This window comes from Macadamia integrifolia, unplaced genomic scaffold (genome assembly GCF_013358625.1).
Source record: "Macadamia integrifolia cultivar HAES 741 unplaced genomic scaffold, SCU_Mint_v3 scaffold798, whole genome shotgun sequence".
Taxonomy (NCBI): domain Eukaryota; kingdom Viridiplantae; phylum Streptophyta; class Magnoliopsida; order Proteales; family Proteaceae; genus Macadamia; species Macadamia integrifolia.
In genome coordinates this window covers 211,182-230,656 of record NW_024870539.1, presented here as the reverse complement: position 1 = coordinate 230,656, position 19,475 = coordinate 211,182, and the positions used below count along the sequence as shown (strand labels likewise).

At 38.2% G+C, this 19,475-nt stretch overlaps 1 protein-coding gene, 1 non-coding gene and 1 pseudogene across 2 annotated transcripts; 2 read left to right on the top strand and 1 right to left on the bottom strand.

The window, feature by feature from the left end:
• Window positions 1-5,868: 5,868 nt before the first annotated feature.
• LOC122069997 lies at window positions 5,869-5,975 on the bottom strand. The gene has a single exon (XR_006137625.1). It is a non-coding gene; the product is annotated as a small nucleolar RNA R71 (small nucleolar RNA).
• A 5,167-nt stretch (window positions 5,976-11,142) lies between these two features.
• Window positions 11,143-15,491, top strand: LOC122069992 (annotated as a pseudogene).
• A 2,577-nt stretch (window positions 15,492-18,068) lies between these two features.
• LOC122069991 (probable LRR receptor-like serine/threonine-protein kinase At3g47570) lies at window positions 18,069-18,923 on the top strand. Its single transcript, XM_042634092.1, has 2 exons — window positions 18,069-18,279; window positions 18,406-18,923. The coding sequence occupies exons 1-2, from the start codon at window positions 18,069-18,071 to the stop codon at window positions 18,606-18,608; spliced, it is 414 nt and encodes a 137-aa protein (XP_042490026.1). The 3' UTR covers window positions 18,609-18,923.
• Window positions 18,924-19,475: the final 552 nt, after the last annotated feature.

The following is a 19,475-nucleotide window of genomic DNA, read 5'->3' as shown; positions in this document are numbered from 1 at the left end:
TGGTGAGATGACCCTTTTGATTATGGAAAGAACAGTATTCATTGTCCTTGTACCAAGGAGGTGGAGGATCGTTGATTAGACGAGCAGGGGTCGTACTCAAGAGGCCTTCTTTTTTTAACTTCTCATAACACATAGATAAGGGCATCCCCAAATCTGAGAATTGCCTCCTCTGTGCTGAACCTTTTTGAGCTGGAAAACTTGGCTTAATGACAATTAGAGCAGGCTTAAGAGTTACTGCATGTACCGTAGGCTTAAGAGTTACATCCTTTACCATACCTTGTATTCTTACTCTGCTCTGAGGAACCCTAGGGGTTATTCCAATGTTGTGCTTCTCTAAATATTCAGTTTTCAACTCTTCTTCCTATTGCCAGCAATGCTGAGAATGTCTCGATGTGCTGACTGTATAACACATCATAATAGGGATTTGCCAAGTTATCTAGAATCATTTCAACTTGCTCTTTTTCAGTAGGTCAAGATGTCATCATACCTGCCTCATCTCAAAACCTTAAGAGAAACTCCGTCAAAACCCTCACCTGGAGCTTGTCGAACAGTTTCTAACTCTTGTCAAGTTATATCTAATTCAGTGTTGTAAGAGTACTGCTTAGTAAATGCTTTCATAATCATTGACCAATTCTGAGTCTGGGAAGGGTCCAATTGAGTTAAACAACGAAGAGCTAGGCCTGAAAAAGTAAGCAAAAATGCTTGCCCCATTTGTTCTTCAGTAAATCCCCATGATCTGGAAATATTAATGAAGACCTTCAAGAGTGCCCTCGAGTCACCCTTGCCATCAAACTTATCAGTGTTCCACTTAAATTTCTCTGAAATGCAAGCTCCAGGAAAGAGGACCATCTCATCAATTGTTGTGGCTTGAGCATCTATGGCCTTCCCTTTCTGCAGTAATTTTTCAAGTCTTCCTAATTGTTCCCTCATCTTTCTTTCCCTTTCAATTTCAGGGGGTTCAGTTGGAAGATCTGGTCGGATTTCCTCTTCATCATCTTCGACCACAAGCCTCGGTATGGTATGAGGTGCATTGGATCCCATCTTGGTCCAATCATGTTCTCCTGGGGTTGAAATGGGTTCAGTTTGTTGCTGAGGCTACTTAGCATTGGTAAATTGGGTGAATAAATGACACAACTCTTCCAACTCTAACTGCATAATATCCACTCTTCTTTTCTCTTGGGCATCTGGTTGACTTCCACTAGTTGGATCCATATTCGTCGACTATTCAGACGATGCTGAGCTAGGTGAGCTAGGTGAACTTGGTGGCGTGAGTTGAACTATAAGTTCCATCGTTGGTAAGGACTTCTCAAGGATGACTCAGATCAAACGATTATCTTGACGGGTCCACACATACAGCGGGGAATTTTTTTGATGAGGAATTGTGCCTGACCTAAATCAAAAAATTTAAATTTTAGATTTTTATTTTTTTATTTTTATTATTTATTTTTTTTATTAATTTTTTTTATGATGCACACACAAATTTATTCCCCCTCAATAATATGTGTCTAACTTTGGCCAAATTTTCAATTGGTATTCACACACCTTTTTTTTTTTTTTTTTTAGGGCCTAATTTAAACACAAGTTATGGTGTGGGAAAACAAACAAGTTGGTCCACCCAAGAACAAACTCGCAGCTGATTTTATATATGTATTTTGTTTCTCCCCATAACATGGAAATACATAATTATTCCTGACTTTGGGAATGGTTTTATGGAACATTATCATTCTGGAACACGTGCTAATATAATGTGGTGAAGGAGGAATCACCCCACAGGCACGGTTGCATGAACCAAAACTGATATAGTTGCATCTCTCAATTCCCAATTGTCAAAGAACACATCTGGTTTAAACATATACAGGAAAAATCTCACCCTAGATTAAACAAGCTAGAAGGGTTCTAACTTGAACCGCAAACAATTACTGAGTCAGTTTATGGTGTACCCTAATTGTTTAATGGTCTAGTTCCTATATGATACAATGCAATGGGTAAGGCTATAGGACAGAACAAGGTTACCCTTGATAGAACCGATATACCTATCACTGAAAGTGAATCATGGGTACATGGTTCCTTTGATATACTAGATGGTACTGTATCAAGGGGTGTGACTTCGTCGGTGATTGTCCATGACATTACATGGGTTCAGTCGGCTAATCACAGGATTAGGTGTATCCGTGAGCGAGTGTGTGCCCAAGTGTAGTGCAGAAAGTGGCAATTAGTTAATCTCAGAAGGGCCCGATATGTTCTATCACCCTGAGGGTTTTGAACTATCGACGACCATCCTTGCCAACCAATTTTACTTCGAGCACTATTATGTAGGAAGTGGGCATCGTTTGATGTCAGAGTACTTAGTATATCGTGCACTGACGTCCCCGAGGGTGAGGGCACGACAGGGAGTACCCTCGTCAACTAATTTCACATCGAACACGATACATGATGCAGTTAGCAAGCAATGTAAAAAGATTTTTGCACACAATGATGATGAGGGGGAGAAAATTCTTATGTTCATTGTAAGTTTCTGGTATAGGAAGTTTGACAGTCCCCAGCAGAGTCGCCACTGTAAGGGAAAATACTTTTTTGCTCTTTTTCTCTCTTTTCCGCTCTATCCTTCCTTCTCACCTCTGGCCTACCTCGGATTGAATGGTCTCCAAAGCATAGTCTGGCGACTATTGGGGGGATGGGGAAAGCATGATTTTTGGAGTCGTCATCTAGGATTCAGGGCCTAAAACCCTATGGTGGAGCCCAATTTCGATCAAGGGATCGTGCTCAAATAGGGGGTTGGATTCCTATGAAAGGAAGGAACCCCCTAATTTGACTTCATACTTTGGTCTGTTCCAGAGATAGGGGTCTGTGTCAGGTTATGAGTGTTGGAAGGTGTTAGGCACCCACCTCGCTCAGAATTCCCGGTCCTTCTACCAGAAGCTTGGATTTCGAATATTCTCCCCTGAGAATTTTAACAGTCTAAGCTAGCACAAAAGTCCTATTACATGAAATAACACAAACAAATATACATGAACTTGCTTGAAAGAATTCTACATCAAAAATAATGAAATTTACATCAAATAATAAATAAATAAAAATGTAATTATCTTGTCTATACACACGTGCAATGCTCTATGACAGAAAGATCGTAATCGTTATTTTATGTGAGGAACACATGTGATAACATATAAAATGATGAAACAAACTACATTTAATGGACAGATGCTAAAATTAATACATAAAACTAGGACAGTAAATCCTTATTTTATGTAATAAACACGTAAAATAAATATATACAGAAATGAGGCAAATAAAATTACAATATAATATTCACATGATAATAATCGATGAAAATGGTGAATTTTTTGATAATTTTCCTTGACTCAGAGGCAACAATTTAATTCTTTTTTCTCTTTCTTGGAGAAATTAAAAACTTTTAGCACCTGGGTAAGAAAGTTGATAAGGCTTTTTTGCTAGGGTGTGACTATGGATTCTGGTTTTTGGGAATCTGAATAGGACTTCCACACTATATTTCTAGAATCCAAATCAACTCTGAAAATTTGGGCAGGGCTTCTACGCTATATTCTAGGGTTGGAATCAGCTCGAAAAATTTTATGTAGAGCTTCCACGTCGTATTTTTAGGGTTGGAATCGGTTCGGGAATTTATACCAGAGCTTCCGCGTCGTTTTTCTAAGGTTTGGATTAGTTCAGGAATTTTGGGCAGAGCTTTCGCACCTTTTTTCTAGGGTTGGAATTAACTCAGGAATTTTGGGCAGAGCTTCCACGCATTTTTTCTAGGGTTGGAATCAGCTTAGGAATTTTGGGCAGAGCTTCCGCGCCATTTTCCTAAGGTTGGAATCAACTCAAGAATTTTGGGCAGAGCTTCCGCATCGTTTTTCTAGGGTTGGAATCGGCTCGGGAATTTAAGGTAGAGCTTCCGCGCCATAATAAAAATATTGAATCTAAATAAAAAGAATTTGAATAAGAGTTTAATACTAACTTGATATGGACAACTAAGACAACCTGGGCTTCCGACAACTTCAGCTAGCTTAGGATTCTTCCCTCTTTTTCTTTCTTCTCTTTTTCTTTTTTCTTCTCTCTCTTTTGGAACTTACTTTCTGTTGTTTTCTGTCTATTCTTTTCTACCTGTTGCTTTTTTTTGGGGGTTTTACAGTGACCCATGGGTCACTATTTATAGGAGAGGATGAAGGGTAGGGGTGTAAAAACACCCAAGGCCGTGAGAGGGGGTCCAAATCCGTGTAAGCCCCCCATAAATCTGTGTAAGGGCTTACACAGATTTGTAATCCCTTACACAATCCGTGTAAGGCCTTACATAGATTGTGTAAGGGTTTACACAGATCCCCCGCTTCGTGTCACCCCGTTAGTGTATGTGTCACCCTGTTGTGTAGTGAGAATAGGTACGTGTCACCCTGTAAAGCTTTGAAATGCCCTATGGCACCCTCTTACACCTCCAGATACTCCCCTAGACCGGGGGCTACTCCCTAGCCTGGGCGCCAGTAGCCTTTGGTGGAGTTCTTGTCTCGTCAATAACAATTGGTAAGTTTTGGTTTTAGATAGGGTCCGGTTTAAGTTCAAGGTTTGATTTTGGTTTGATTAAAATTTTGATTTTGGTTTGAATTATGGTTCGATTTAGAAGTTGGATTAAGGTTTAATTATGGTTTGATTTATGGTTTGATTTAAGGTTTGATTATAGTTTGATTTAAGGTTTGATTAAGGGTTTGATTTTAAGGTTTAAAGTTCGGGTTTAGGTTTGGGTTCTAGTTGGGTTTACGATTTAGGGTTTTGATTAGGGTTTAGGGTTTTAATTAGGGTTTAGGGTTTAAATTAGGGTTTAGGGTTTAAATTAGGGTTTACAGTTTAAATTATGGTTTGGTCTGGTTTAGGGTCTGGTCTGGTTCAGGGTCTGGTCTGGTCTGGTTCAAGGTTGGGTTTGGTTTGGTCTAGTCTAGGGTCTGGTATGGTCTGGTTTAGGGTTTGGTCTGGTTTGGTTTGGTTCTTTCTGGTTTAACTGGTTCAAAGTTCAAGTAGGCATTACGGCACACCTGGGTACCCATTTTTTTTCATACAAGATATCAATGAGATCATTTTTCCATATACTTTCCAATGATACCATAATCGAGCACTTGCTAAGCTTGATTGTCATTTTCTAGCAAAAGGCATTAATGACCACTTCCGATCACCTTCCTCACATCATCTAAATTTTAACCAATCACAAGTTCTCGGATAGACTGGATTTGTGCCGAAAATTCAACTTCTTTCTGAAAGAGAAAATATATGTCTCCTCATTACCCGTAATTCATCATTGCCGAGGGGGGACAAATTTTGGTGTCTACAGCAACCTGGGTATTAGCTTTTCTGGTTAGTTTATTTTATTTTCATGATTATTGGTAGTTGATGCATGGTCGTCGTTCTTGTCATCCCAACTTGACCAATTTAGACCCTGAAATTGAGAGAACTTTGAGTTTAATTCAAGAAAATAAAATGGCAGAGGAGAATGGACCTATAAGACGCCCATTAAGTGAACACTTTACCCCATCTACTTATACATCTACCTCTTGTATTAAGGTTCCTGTTGTTCAGGCCGCCCAATATGAGATCAAATCCAGTATCATTCAGATGTTCACATCTTTCTATGGACTTAATAATGAGAAACCTTGCAAGCACCTGGATGAATTTTTGGAGATATGCTCCATTGTCAAAATCCATAATTTTTCTGAAGATGCCCTTAGGTTGACCTTGTTCCTATTTTCTCTTAAGGATGAAGCCAAACAATGGCTTAATTCTTTGAATTCCTCTATAGTGATTGAGACCTGGGCCCGAATGCAACAAGAGTTCCTAAAGAAGTACTTTCCCATAGGTAGGACCAACCAAATCAGGCGAGCCATCACTAGTCTTTCACAAGTTGATGGTGAGAAATTCCATGAGACCTGGGAATGACTTAAGGATCTAATTAGAAAGTGTCCCCATCATGTTGTACCTAAGTGGCAGTTGGTCCAATGTTTCTATAATGGACTGACAGATAACATATGGTTGATGCTTCCTGTGGAGGCACCTTTATATATAAAAGTGAGGATGAGGCATGGAAACTATTTAAAACTCTTAGTGAAAATTCTCTACATCATGTGTCAGCCTCTAGGACTGAAGCCCCCACCATTGGATCCCAAAAGAGAGGTGGCCTCTATGAGGTAGGCCAATTTGTGGCCATAAACACCAGAGTGGACATGCTTTCTGAAAAGCTTGACCGCTTATTGTCCATGGGGCAAATTTTAGTACCCCAGCTCTTACTTATTAGGATGCATGTGCTCTTTGTACCAATCCTGCACATTATGTGGGTGATTGCCCTCAAGCTGTGTAATTCCCTAAATATGTTCAAGAACATGCAAAAGCTGCCCAAAGTTTCTCTAAACCAGGTAATGACCCATATTCCCAGACCTATAACCCTGGTTGGAGGAATCACCCCAATTTTGGATGGAAACAACCCAATAGTTTCCAAAATCCACCATATAGGCAGAATTTTTCCAATCAGCAGACTGCCTATAGAGATGTGCAGCAACCACCTCCTCCACCGCCTTTGAATTCATCATTAGAGGAAAAGGTAATGAGTGCCTTGAATGGGTTGGACCAAAACACACAACTCTTACACTCCCATACTCAATCCCTCACTAAGTTAGAAACTTAGTTGGGTCAGTTAGCTGATGCTATCAGTAGGAGAGAGGAAGGACAACTACCAAGTCAAGTGGTAGAAAATCCTAAGAGTGCTCCATGAACAAGCCCAGGCTGTCATGACCCTAAGGAATGACTGAGTATTGGGAACATCTGAACAGAATTCCCTCGCAGAGGATTTTGAGAAAGAGATGAGTCTAGACCCCAATCCTAAAACTCCACCAGCTTCTAAGGATGATGAGATTGAACAAGTTGGGGGTGGTAGTAATCCTAATGTTTATATACCTAAAGCCCCTTTCCCCTCTTGTTTAGAATCTCCTTCTTTTTCTATATTTGGCAAGAAGGGTTCAAGAATAGAAGAGATGATGGAATTGTTCAATAAAGTTCAGATCAACCTTCCCCTTCTAGATGCCATAAAGCAAGTTTCAGCTTATGTTAAGTTCTTGAAAGACTTGTGTACTCAAAAGCATAAGCTAAAGACCCACATTCCAAAAATTGTCTAACTTACTGAGTAAGTGAGTGCTATCTTGTCCAATAAGCTTCCCCCTAAGCTTAAGGATCCAGGAGCACCTCTCATATCTTGCACCATTGGGAACCTTCCCATTGAGTGTGCTCTCCTTGATCTAGGGGTGAGTATGAATATTTTACCTAGCTCAGCTTGTGATTATTTTGGATTTAAAGAATTGAAGCCTACAAAGGTTATTCTCTAACTTGTTGACCGTTCAATCAAAGTCTCTAAAGGCTGTATTGAGGATGTATTAGTTAAGGTTGATGAGCTTTATTTTCCTGTGGATTTCCTTGTTCTTAACATGGAAGCACCTACTAATGAAAATCCACAGTCGATAATCTTAGGGCATCCATTCTTGACCACTGCCAATGCATGCATCAATTGTAGATCAGGTGCAATGGACATTTCCTTTGGTAATAGGAAACTTGAACATCTTCAATGCTTCTTTAGGGCCCCAACGTGAGGACGAGTGTTTCTCCGTTGATGTGATAGATGAGGTGGTAGCACAGTACACCCCAATGATATTAGTAGATGACCCAGTGTAGCAGTGTTTGACCTTCTTTGGAAGTGATGATTTTGATGTTGATTCTTACACTACTGAGGTCAATGCTCTGTTAGATGCTCCTACCTTTTTTGATCATCCTCCTTAGACTATCAAGTTTGAGTCCCTTCCTCCATTAGCTTAGAAGCTAGCATTGAGTTCTATTGAGTCTCCACCAGTGTTAGAGCTTAAACCATTGCCAGATTCATTGAAATATGCTTTCTTGGGATCAAATGAGACACTACTGTCATCATTGCTTCCAATTTGACACCTAATCAAGAAAGCAAACTATTGGATGTTCTCAAAGAACATAAGGCTACCATTGGATGGTCTATTGCTTATTTGAAAGGAATTAGCTCATCAATTTGTATGCATCGTATCTATTGTGATGATGACGCTAAATCTTTCCAAGATGCATAAAGGAGATTGAATCCTAACATGCGCGAAGTTGTCAAAAAAGAGGTGGTGAAATGGTTAGATGCAGGCATTATTTATCCCACCTCTGATAGCAAGTGGGTGAGTCCCACTCAATTTGTGCCTAAGAAGTCGGGTATTACTGTCATTGAGAATGACCAGGGTGACAAAGTCCCTACTCGCACAACCATAGGTTGTGGGTATGCATTGATTATCAGAGATTAAATTCTGTCACCCTTAAGGATCACTTTCCTTTGTCGTTCATTGATCAGATCCTAGAGAAATTAGCAAGGCAAAGCCATTTCTGTTTCTTGGATGGCTATTCAGGTTATAATCAAGCCGCTGTGTGTCCTGAAGACCAAGAGAAAACCACTTTCACGTACCCTTATGGTACATTCGCTTTTCGATGGATGCCCTTTGGGTTATGTAATGGACCCACCACCTTTCAGAGGTGCATGATGTCTATCTTTTCTGACATTGTGGGAGATTTTCTTAAGGTTTTCATGGATTATTTCTCTGTGTTTGGGTCTTCTTTTGATGATTGTCTCTTAAAATTGACCAAATTTTTGAAACGTTGTATAAAGGCAAATCTGATTTTTAGTTGGGAGAAGAGCCATTTCATGGTTCAAGACGGCATTGCTCTAGGTCACATTGTGTCCAAACATGGGATAGAGGTTGATAAGGCCAAGGTTGAGTTGATTGTCAAACTCCCACCTCCCACTTCTATTCGGCAGGTTCATTCATTTTTAGGTCATGTAGGTTTTTATAGGCAGTTCATTAAGGACTTCAGTACTATATCTAGACCCTCGTGCAATTTTCTTGCCAAGGATGCTCATTTTGTCTCTGATGATGACTACCTTCAAGCCTTTCATACCATTAGAGCTTTATTGTCTACAACACTTATAATCCAGCCGCCGGATCGGTCGTTGCCATTTGATATTATGTGTGATGCATCTGACTATGCTGTCGGAGCTATGTTAGGACAGAGAGTTGACAAGAAATCCATTGTCATATATTATGCTAGTAAGACCTTCTCAGAAGCTCAATTGAATTATACTACAACTGAGAAAGAATTACTAGCAATTGTGTTTGCTCTCGATAAATTTCGATCTTATCTCCTTGAATCCAAGGTTGTGGCATATAATGATCATGCTACTCTTAGGCATTTACTTGCCAAGAAAGACACCAAATCTAGGTTGATTAGATGGATTCTTCTGTTATAAGAATTTGATTTAGAAATTTGGAACAAGAAAGGTTCCGATAATGTGGTAGCAAATCATCTGTCTAGGATCTTAGTTGAGTCACCCTCCACCACTGAGTTGGTTAGAGATTCATTTCCTGATGAGCGATTAGTTACAATTTTTCATATGCCTTCTCCTTGGTTTGCACATATAGTGAACTACCTGGTTGTTGGGAAGCTTCCTGATGGTTGGAGTAAGCAAGAGAAAGACAGATTCTTCTCATAGCTAAAGTTCTACCATTGGGAGGATCCGGAGTTATTTAGGTATTGTCCTGACCAGATTATCCGCCGTTATGTCCCAGAGAGTGAGTTTCATAGTATCCTTACCTATTGTCACACTCTTGCATGTGGGGGGCATTTTTGTGGCAAGAAAACTGCTGCCAAGGTTTTACAGAGTGGTTTCTTTTGGCCTACTATATTTAGAGATGCCCATGAGTTTTACCGCAATTGTGTCCAGTGTTAGAAAGTTGAAAATATGGCTTGTAGAGATATGATGCCCCTTAACCCTATTCTTGTTGTTGAGATCTTTGATGTGTGGGGCATAGATTTCATAGAACCTTTCCTTTTATCATTCGGCTTTGAGTACATTCTGGTTGCAGTAGATTATGTGTCTAAATGGGTTGAAGCAGTGGCCACGAGAACCAATGATCATAAGGTGGTAGTTAAGTTTGTTCAGAGTCACATTTTCAATCGCTTTGGATTCCCACGTGCCATCATCAGTGATGGTGGCTCCCATTTTAAGCATTGAAATTTTGGGGCTCTACTGCAGAAGTATTCTATTACTCATAAGGTTGCCACGCCTTATCATCCGCAGACCAGTGGTCTAGTAGAGGTACCCAATAGGGAGATCAAGCGCATTCTTGAGAAAACGGTTAAGCCTGATAGGAAAGATTGGTCTTTGAGACTAGATGATACACTGTGGGCCTACCGTACTGCTTATAAGACTCCTATTGGCATGTCCCCTTACCGATTGGTATTTGGGAAAGCTTGTCACTTACCTATTGTGTTGGAACACCGTACTTTGCGGGCCATTAAAATATTTAATTTTGATATGGTCAAAGCTGGTTCCAACCATTGTCTTCAACTCTTGGAGTTGGAAGAAATGCGCAATGATGCGTATGAGTGCACACATATTTATAAGGCTAGGACAAAGGCTTTTCATGATAAACATATTGTCTGAAAGTCTTTTGAAGTTAACTAGAAAGTTTGGCTTTTCAATTCCAAGCTACGCCTCTTTCCTGGTAAACTTCGCTCTCGATGGGATGGCCCCCTTGTGATCACAAAAGTGTCACCCCATGGTGCTATTACAATTCAAGATCCTAATACGGGGCACACTTTTCAGGTTAATGGGTAGCACCTAAAACCTTATCTAGATGGTATTACTGATGGCTAGGTCATTGAGTCTATTTATTTGATTGATCCGATTTATGATTTCTTTTAAGTTCCACTGTTTGTCTGACTAAAGACGGTAAACTTAGCGCTTATGGGAGGCAACCCACCATTTTACATCATGTTCTTATTTAGTTGTGTTTTTCAAGTTTACTAGTGGAGCGTAGCCATGTTGGTGCAGATGATAGCAGTAGCACTTTACTCCATCAGGTTGTATTACTCCTTCTCTGTGCTTTGTTTCCCTTGCTTTATTATGTATTATTCTTTCACATGCCATTGGGGACAATGTCATTTAAGTTGGGGAGTAATGGTGAATTTTTTATTGAATGAACAATTTGAACTTGAACTCTGAAATTGATTACACAACTCTGGTACTCAATTTAAGTCATGACAACATTGTGGGGGAAAATTCTAGAACAAATCGGCTCTTTATCAAAGCTTCAATTCCTTTCTTTCCATGACAACAATTTGATGGGACAAATCCCACCTTCCTTTGGGAATCTTTCATTCCTTGACACCCTTAATGCAGGAATAAATGGATTTAGTGGAAGTATTCCAGATTCCTTTAGCCAAATGACAAGATTAATGATTCTCTTGCTTGGTGTAAATAAGTTGTCTGGTACTATCCGTCCTTCTATATATAATCTGTCCTCACTCAGTGTTTTTGTGGTCCATGAAAACCAACTTCAAGGGAGTCTTCCACCAATTTTAGGCTTCAGTCTTCCTAATCTATGCAAGCTTTCAATTGGAGAAAACCAATTTCATGGACCAATTCCAATTTCAATATCCAATCTGTCGAAACTCGAACAACTATATGTTCACATAAACAATTTTACTGGGAAAGTAGCTATTCATTTTGGAGGCTTATCAAAACTCACTATGCTTACACTGGTCTTCAATCATTTGGGAAGTGGAGAGGCTGATGACCTGATTTTCATGAACACACTAACCAATTGTAGTAGTTTAACACGTTTGTGGCTTGCAGTTAATCGGTTTGGTGGTGTGCTACCTAACTCCATAGCAAACTTGTCGACCCAACTCAGAGAGCTTTCACTTAGACACAATAAAATATATGGAAAGATCCCTCCAGGGATAGGGAACCTTGTGAACTTAACTGTTTTAAGGCTGACTGATAAATTACTAGAAGGAAGTATTCCAACTTCAGTTGGGAGTCTTCAAATGCTAGATCGACTTAATTTAGCTGAGAACGGATTCACAGGGCCAATCCCTTCTTCTCTTGGAAACTTGACAATATTGAGTGAGCTCCATTTGGACAATAATCATTTTCTGGGAAAATACCTTCAAGTCTTGGAAATTGCACAAAATTGTAACGCTTGGGGCTTTCTGGAAATTGTTTCAATGGTATCATCCCCAAAGAGATATTTGATCTTTCCATGTTAATTGAGCTAAACTTGAGTAGAAATTATTTCTTTGGTTTTCTACCTTCGGAATTGGGTCGATTGATCAATCTTGGAATCTTGGAAGTTTCTGAGAACAAGTTTTCTGGTGAAATCCCTAGCAGGCTTGGTGCTTGTATAACCCTAGAGCACCTTTTTATGTAGGGTAACTTATTTCAAGGACGTATACCATTGGCTTTGAGTTCTTTGAGAAGTCTTGTAGATTTAGATCTTTCTCGCGACAACTTCTCTGGTTTTATCCCAATATATTTGGGAACATTTAAGGGTTTACAAAATTTAAATTTATCGTTTAATCACTTGGAGGGTGAGGTACCAGTAGAAGGAGTCTTTGGAAACTCGAGTGCAATTTCACTCATAGGAAACAATAAACTCTTTGGAGGTATATCAGAACTTCATTTTCCAGCATGCTAGACAGAAAAAGTCAAAAAACGATGGCAAGCCTCGTGTTTTCAAGCTAATAATCACTATATGTGGTTGTGGGGCCTCTCTATGTTTGATTTTTATAATATTATTCTTCTGTATCTACCAGAGAAGAAAAGAAAGGAAAGAACCCACAACATTTTTGATTGAGGGTCGTCATTTTAAAATCTCTTATGCTCAACTTCTTAAAGATACTGATGGATTCTCATCATCAAATTTGATTGGCATGGGAGTTTTGGTTCTGTGTATAAAGGGGTTCTCAACCATGGAGAAACAATTGTTGCAGTCAAGGTATTCAACATTGAACAAAGAGGTGCTTCTAAGAGTTTCATGGCCGAATGTGAAGCCCTTAGAAATATCCGACATCGCAATCTTGTTAAAATCTTAACATCTTGCTCAAGTGTAGATTTTGAAGGAAATGATTTTATGGCTTTAGTATATGAGTTTCGTCCCTGGTGGGAATTTGGAGGGATGGTTACATCCGCATCCAAATTGTTAACAAGATGAACAAAGGCATTTAAACCTTATTCAAAGACAGAATATTTTCGTTGATATAGCGACAGCTCTGGATTATCTTCACCACCATTGTCATATGCAGATTATTCATTGTGATTTAAAGCCAAGCAATATTCTTCTTGATGAGGATTTGACTGCACATTTGGGTGACTTTGGGATATCAAGAATTCTTTCAAAAGCCACTGATAGATCATCAAATCAAACTAGCTCAATCGGAATAAAAGGATCTATCGGATACACTGCACCAAGTAATATCCCACTTTTATTCGCTAATATGATTTTTTTTTTTCTATTCTTTCATAAATTGGCAAGATGATTCCATTATTTGTCTCATTTACTCACTACAAATCTTAAGGCATTAATAGTATTTTCATATACATATATTAAAGTATCTTTGGACCCTTCCTAAAGTATAGATAATTTAAGGGGAACAGGATTCATGAAAGGGAGATTCCTCCAATAGACAATTTGTCAAATAGGGGTGGTTTTGGTATTTCAATAGGATTTCTGTCCACATCCAATGGTTTTGTGTGTGACCATGCACGGCCGTGCGCAAAACCTTTTGACAGAATTTAATATCTCAAACAATGAATGTGATAGGAGAAAAATGCTAGAAAGGTATATATGCTTAGGCTCTCTTTGGTATGATTTCTATTTGTATTTATTAACTATTTTTTAGAAATTATTTGTGACAATAAATTATGGACCACAAACAGTATTCATTTGGTTACTATTTATAAAATAGATTATGTAATGAGAAAATAGGTTTCAATTTTCACCTTCAGCTTTGAGCTTCAAGCGAGAGAGATGATAGGATTTGAGATTTTTTTTATTGAAAAAGTATAAAACATACTGAAGTTACCTATTTACTATTGATTTTGAGTAGTTTAGCACACACACTCATTTAAGGTAGCAAAAATCAACATAAATGATTTGTTGCCACAAATCACAAATAGCTTGAGAGTAATTTGTGATTTGTGATTTATTCTAATTTATTATAAATAAAAATAGGTGCTATAAATTATACAAACACTTGTAAAAATAGAAATAAGTCAAATAAACACAAATAGAAATCAAACCAAAGAGAGCCTTAGATGCTATTTTGAGTTTCTTTACTAAAGTTTTAGCTGCATCTTTAATTCCTCAGCATAATCAAATTATACCTTGAATGCCATAGGGCTACAAAGTGTGGTTTTTTGAATGATGATGCATTTGGTTTGTGTAGGGATTGCTAGTATTTCCTATATATACACTATTGTGGCCACATGCCACATTAAAGTTGTGCAGTCAAATAACCTGGATATTATGCCATCAAATGATCTGTTGAATATAGATCCACTGGTATAGACTCTAGAGGAGACTATCCTTGTATGCACACTATAAGAACAAATTTGAAGATAGCCTAATCTCTTCTCAGATGTAACTTTCAATACTAGATGCATATCTCATCAAAAATAAAGATCATGTCCCACAGCTCCATCTAGTTGCGAGCAAAGGGAAGGGAAGGGAAGTGATGAAATCAGCTTTGAAAAGAGAAAGGGAAGTAATTATATAACTTTGAATGTATAATCTACTTAAAACTCTTAACATATTTGGTATTATACTTTCTAAATGTAACCTCTATTTTAAATTTCAAATCAAAGGGATTTAGTTTCAAATTAAAGTAAAATTAAAAACCAGATTTGGAATGTTTTGAACCTAGTTACACAATCATGTTAGGAAATGTTCACAAAAGTTTATATTTTATATTGATTTCACTTCACTTCCCTTTATTTCCGTTACAACCAGACAGAACTTAAAATATTTTCATCCATGGTTTTATTTTATTTAACCTTAGAGTTTGATTGAGTAAGAAGAATAAGCTTCCCATATCATTTTAATCTTTTAGTCGAGACCAATGGGATATACCCCTTTTTCTCACTAGTTACAAAAATACTAACATATGACGTATAAATTGCAGAGTATGGTGCAGGTGCTGACCTCTCAACACATGGTGATGTCTATAGCTATGGCATTTTCTTATTAGAGATGTTCACAAGGAAGCGACCTACTGATGACATGTTTAAGGATACCTTTAATCTTCATTGTTGGACTGAGATGGCTTTGCATGATGGAGTGACAGCTGTAGTTGATCCATCACTGCTTCTCTTGGAAGAAGATGAAGAACAGGCAACAAAAACTATAGCCAACATCACTACCAGTCGAAGATGCATGAAGGATAGAGTGCAAGAATGCCTTAATTCAGTTATTAAAATTGGCATTACTTGCTCAGCTGAATCACCATGGGATCGAATGGACATGAATGATGTGGTCAAAGAGCTACATTTGATTAGGGACAATTATCTTGGAGTTCGCACTTATAAGGAAGATGATCCAAAATAAGGGTTATGGAACTTGGTAAGTCATCACTTCCTTCAAGAGTAGAGTTACTTGTTGATGAGGACGAAATATGATTTCCTCAATGAATTCACGAGATTGATCCCAAATAGGGCAAGATTTCCCCATACCTTCCATAAAATTAGCAAGAGTATACGTAACTGGAAAGCCCTATCACACTTCCAAGCATTTAAAGAAGGCTAAAGGCTAGGCATGCTAGCATTATGCCCAATGTTGTGTTTGCCTCTCTCTTCCCCCTCTGAAAAGTCCCTCTGCCTCTCCCATCCTAAACCTCCCATTTGTGAAGCCTTACCTCTAGGAAAGCTAATGGCATGCCTAACCTCTGCCCTTTAAAGAAACATGGGAGGGGTGGATAATGCAGTTTTTTCAAACCCACATATTTCTAGGTGTAGACATACACAAGTGAGTAACGTTCTTTTACCAATATATTTAATTACTAATTTCGTGGCTTAACAGTTTATTATCAATAAAATATTTTAACATGTTCATGATGGAATTTAAAGCGTCATAATTCATAAACCATAATAAAGACCTTGTCAATACACATTGAATCGTTTCAATACAAGAAGTAGAAACGACATACCGTTCGCCATCGATGATGTGTTGTTTCCAGTGGAGCTTGACGCAGCCATTTGATGTCGTCCTTGTACGAATGAACACCCTTCTTCTTCTTCAATGGAGGTAGATTTCTCTCCTTAGTATTTTCTCAATGCACTTTTTTAATGGGTGAGATTAGTACGTACGTAACCATACGAGAGGGGACCCAGTCTCCTTTAATAACATATTGCCCATCTCCCATTAAGGTAGGCCAATGAATTAGAGAACAAATCCTTCCTATTTTTAACCAAACTAATATGGTGGGAATCCTTAGCAAAATCTAAGATATTTTGCAATCAAATTAAATATTCGATTTTCATAATGGAATGAATCAATGGTCAATTGGGATAAATAAGGAAAATATATAAAATAAAATTCTACAATTCAAGCAATTATGTGGCAAATTTAAAGAGCTTCTTACCATCTCAAGTTATGAAAATACTAATGAAAGTTTTATTAACTTGCTAGGGTAGGAGTGTCTTTTGTGGAGTTCAAGGTTGCAGATGAGGCAGACTGACGTCAGCTCGTATATTGGCTACAACAAGAAGAATAAAAAATATAATTGTGGAATCTTTTCCATATGTTTCTTGATATCAAGGAATACACTAGTTGTTGGTGTACGATGTCTTGTATTCCGTCAGAGTTTAATCCAGGGAGTACTGGTGCAGCACCTCGACAGGCAGGATGGTGGTCCTACTAGCCAGTTAGTGGGCCGTGGTGATTGCAAGGGGGGCAGGGGGTGTAGGGGGCGCAGCCCCCCGCTCAAATTTTTTATTTGAGGGCAATTGTGTACATTCCAGATTAGGGTTTTTTCGCTATATATTTGTAGCGAGGGTTTCTTTCTCTGTAATGCAAGCAATACTGAGAGGTGTGAGGGATGAGCGTTGTAACCCTATTCTCCATTGATAGTGAAGCAGGATCTCATCTCACCGAGGATGTAAGCAATCTTGCAGAACCTCGTAAATCTGTGTGCAATGTTTGTTCTTGTTTTTCTATTATCTTTTGCATCGTTTTAGGGTTGCGTTTCTACACTAGTGTATTTTAATGTTTGGTACCATAAAAAGTTGGGGGTTATTGATTGTAATTTTGGAGTTCGAAGAAAGGGGAGCGCATGGTCCAACAGTAAAAGTATGAATGTTGCGATCTGCTAGTCAAGTAGTTGAAACAGCTTCTCGATATTCTCAGGGTAAGGCTGCGTAGTTCTCGCCCACCGAACCTTGCATATGGGAGAGCCTCGTGCACCAGGTACACATTTTTTTATCTCTTGATAACAAAGCCGCACAATGGAAGGAAATGTCCATTGCTATTTCTTTATGATTGTCGTGATTGTCTGGGTCTCCCTAGCCCTTTTTTTTATGCATCCCCTTATTCTAATATATTATTTAATTTGCTGATTCATAACCCTCAAAAAAAAAATTGTACATTTGTGTTTTAAAATCCATTGGGTGGCATGTTGCAGAGGAGATTATTGTAGAGGATGTGTCTTAGTGGTACATTACCAGTACATAAAGTACTTTTCTTGCATTTGGCTAATGAAATCTATAATCTTAACCAAAAATTAATTTTAAGTTTCCTCATGCATTTTTCTTGCTTGGTATTGTTTGATTCTCCAATTTTTGTATGTCGCTAGTTTGTTGCTTTTCAATTTTTTAAGACTCAAACGTTTCCTCTTGAAATCTTCCTACCTCAATAAATGAATGGGACACCTAGCCAGCACCCAGTTCCTTCAAGCCGTTCTTGTGTGTATGATACAATTTGCTCTACTCTCGCTTGCTTTTGATGAGTTCTTTTAGTTTGAGACCAACCCCTGTAGTACTTGAATGAATAAAATAATTGAGTACACGATTACTGGCAGAGCCAATGAAATTGTTTTATCTTGTGACTTTTGCAATCTTTTGCCTTTATCAAACATTCTAAATGAAGATTTGCCATGTGACTTTCAAAGCAATGAGTGATACAACAAACATGACGACAGGCCTTTCTGGGATCTCTTTCACCATCCTAAATAATCAAGGTTTTAAAAGTTGGGATCAGTATTGTTGGATCAGACAGGATCAGATGAATTTACATGTGAGTGACTTCGGAATATCAAGGATTCTTTCAAAAGCAACAGGCCAATCTCAAAATCAAACTAGCACAATCGGATTAAAGGGTTCTATTGGATGCATTCCACCAGGTAATGTACCTCTTTTATTGATCTAGCATGATTCTTTTTTCTCTTCTTTTGAAAATTGTGATTGAGCTAACCTTAGTACGATGAACCTAATTAAAAAATAACTAACCCATGATACATAAATTACAGAGTATGGTGCAGGTGCTGATGTTTCAACGCATGGTGATATATACAGTTATGGAATTCTCTTGTTAGAGATGCTCAAAAGGAAGCGACCTACTGATGAAATGTTTAAGGATAACTTATATCTTCACAGTTGGGCTGAGAAGGCTTTGCAAGATGGAGTGATGGCTGTTATTGACCCATTCTTTCTCCCCATGGAAGAAGATTAAAAAGAATAAAAAACAACTATAGCCAACATCAAAGGAAATCAAAGATGCATGAATGATAGAGTACGAGAATGCCTTAATTTAATTATTAGAATTGGAGTTACTTGTTCAGCCGAATCACCACGGGATCGAATGAACAAAAATGATGTGGTCAAAGAGCTACATTTCATTAGGAAAATTTATCTTGGAGCTGGCACTCAAATGAGAAATGAGAACCATGGTGATGGCTATGAAACTGGGTAAGTCATAATTTCCTAAGAAAATCAAGTTTGTTGTACTTGTGAATGATGATGACACTTTTTGCTTGTGTATGAGCTAAGTACGGTTTTTTTTTTTTTTTTTTTTTTTTTTTTTGTTGTGGAAGTGAGGAGCAGGCCATATTGCCTATACAGTTCAATGCTTTTTCTTGATGAGAAAAATCCTCACTGGGCTTCAACAATGGTGAACAGAAAAGCAGGATTCAGGGAGAACTACATTTTGATGGGATGGGGTAGTCCGTGTTAGGTTTTATTTTGTTAGTAATACATTCAATGGCTTCTGAGCAAGACCTAGGTCAGAAATCTATATAGTTTCAAATTGTTATCAACATAAAGATACATGTTTCATCAATTTGTAGTCTTAGTGGAGAAGTTGATTCTTTTTCTTTCTTTCTTTCTTTCTTCTTCAAAACAGACAGCAAATCCTTTGGAGAAGTCAATTTAGCAAAAGAGCAAGGGAATGAGATGAGTTCAATGGATTCCAGAGAATTAGAGATGGATCACAAATAGCACCAGATTTACTCATACCTTCAATAAAATTAGCAATGGTAGAGGTTTTCTTTTTCTTTTCTTCTTCTTCTTCTTTTCTTTTTCTTTTTCTTTTTCTTTTTTT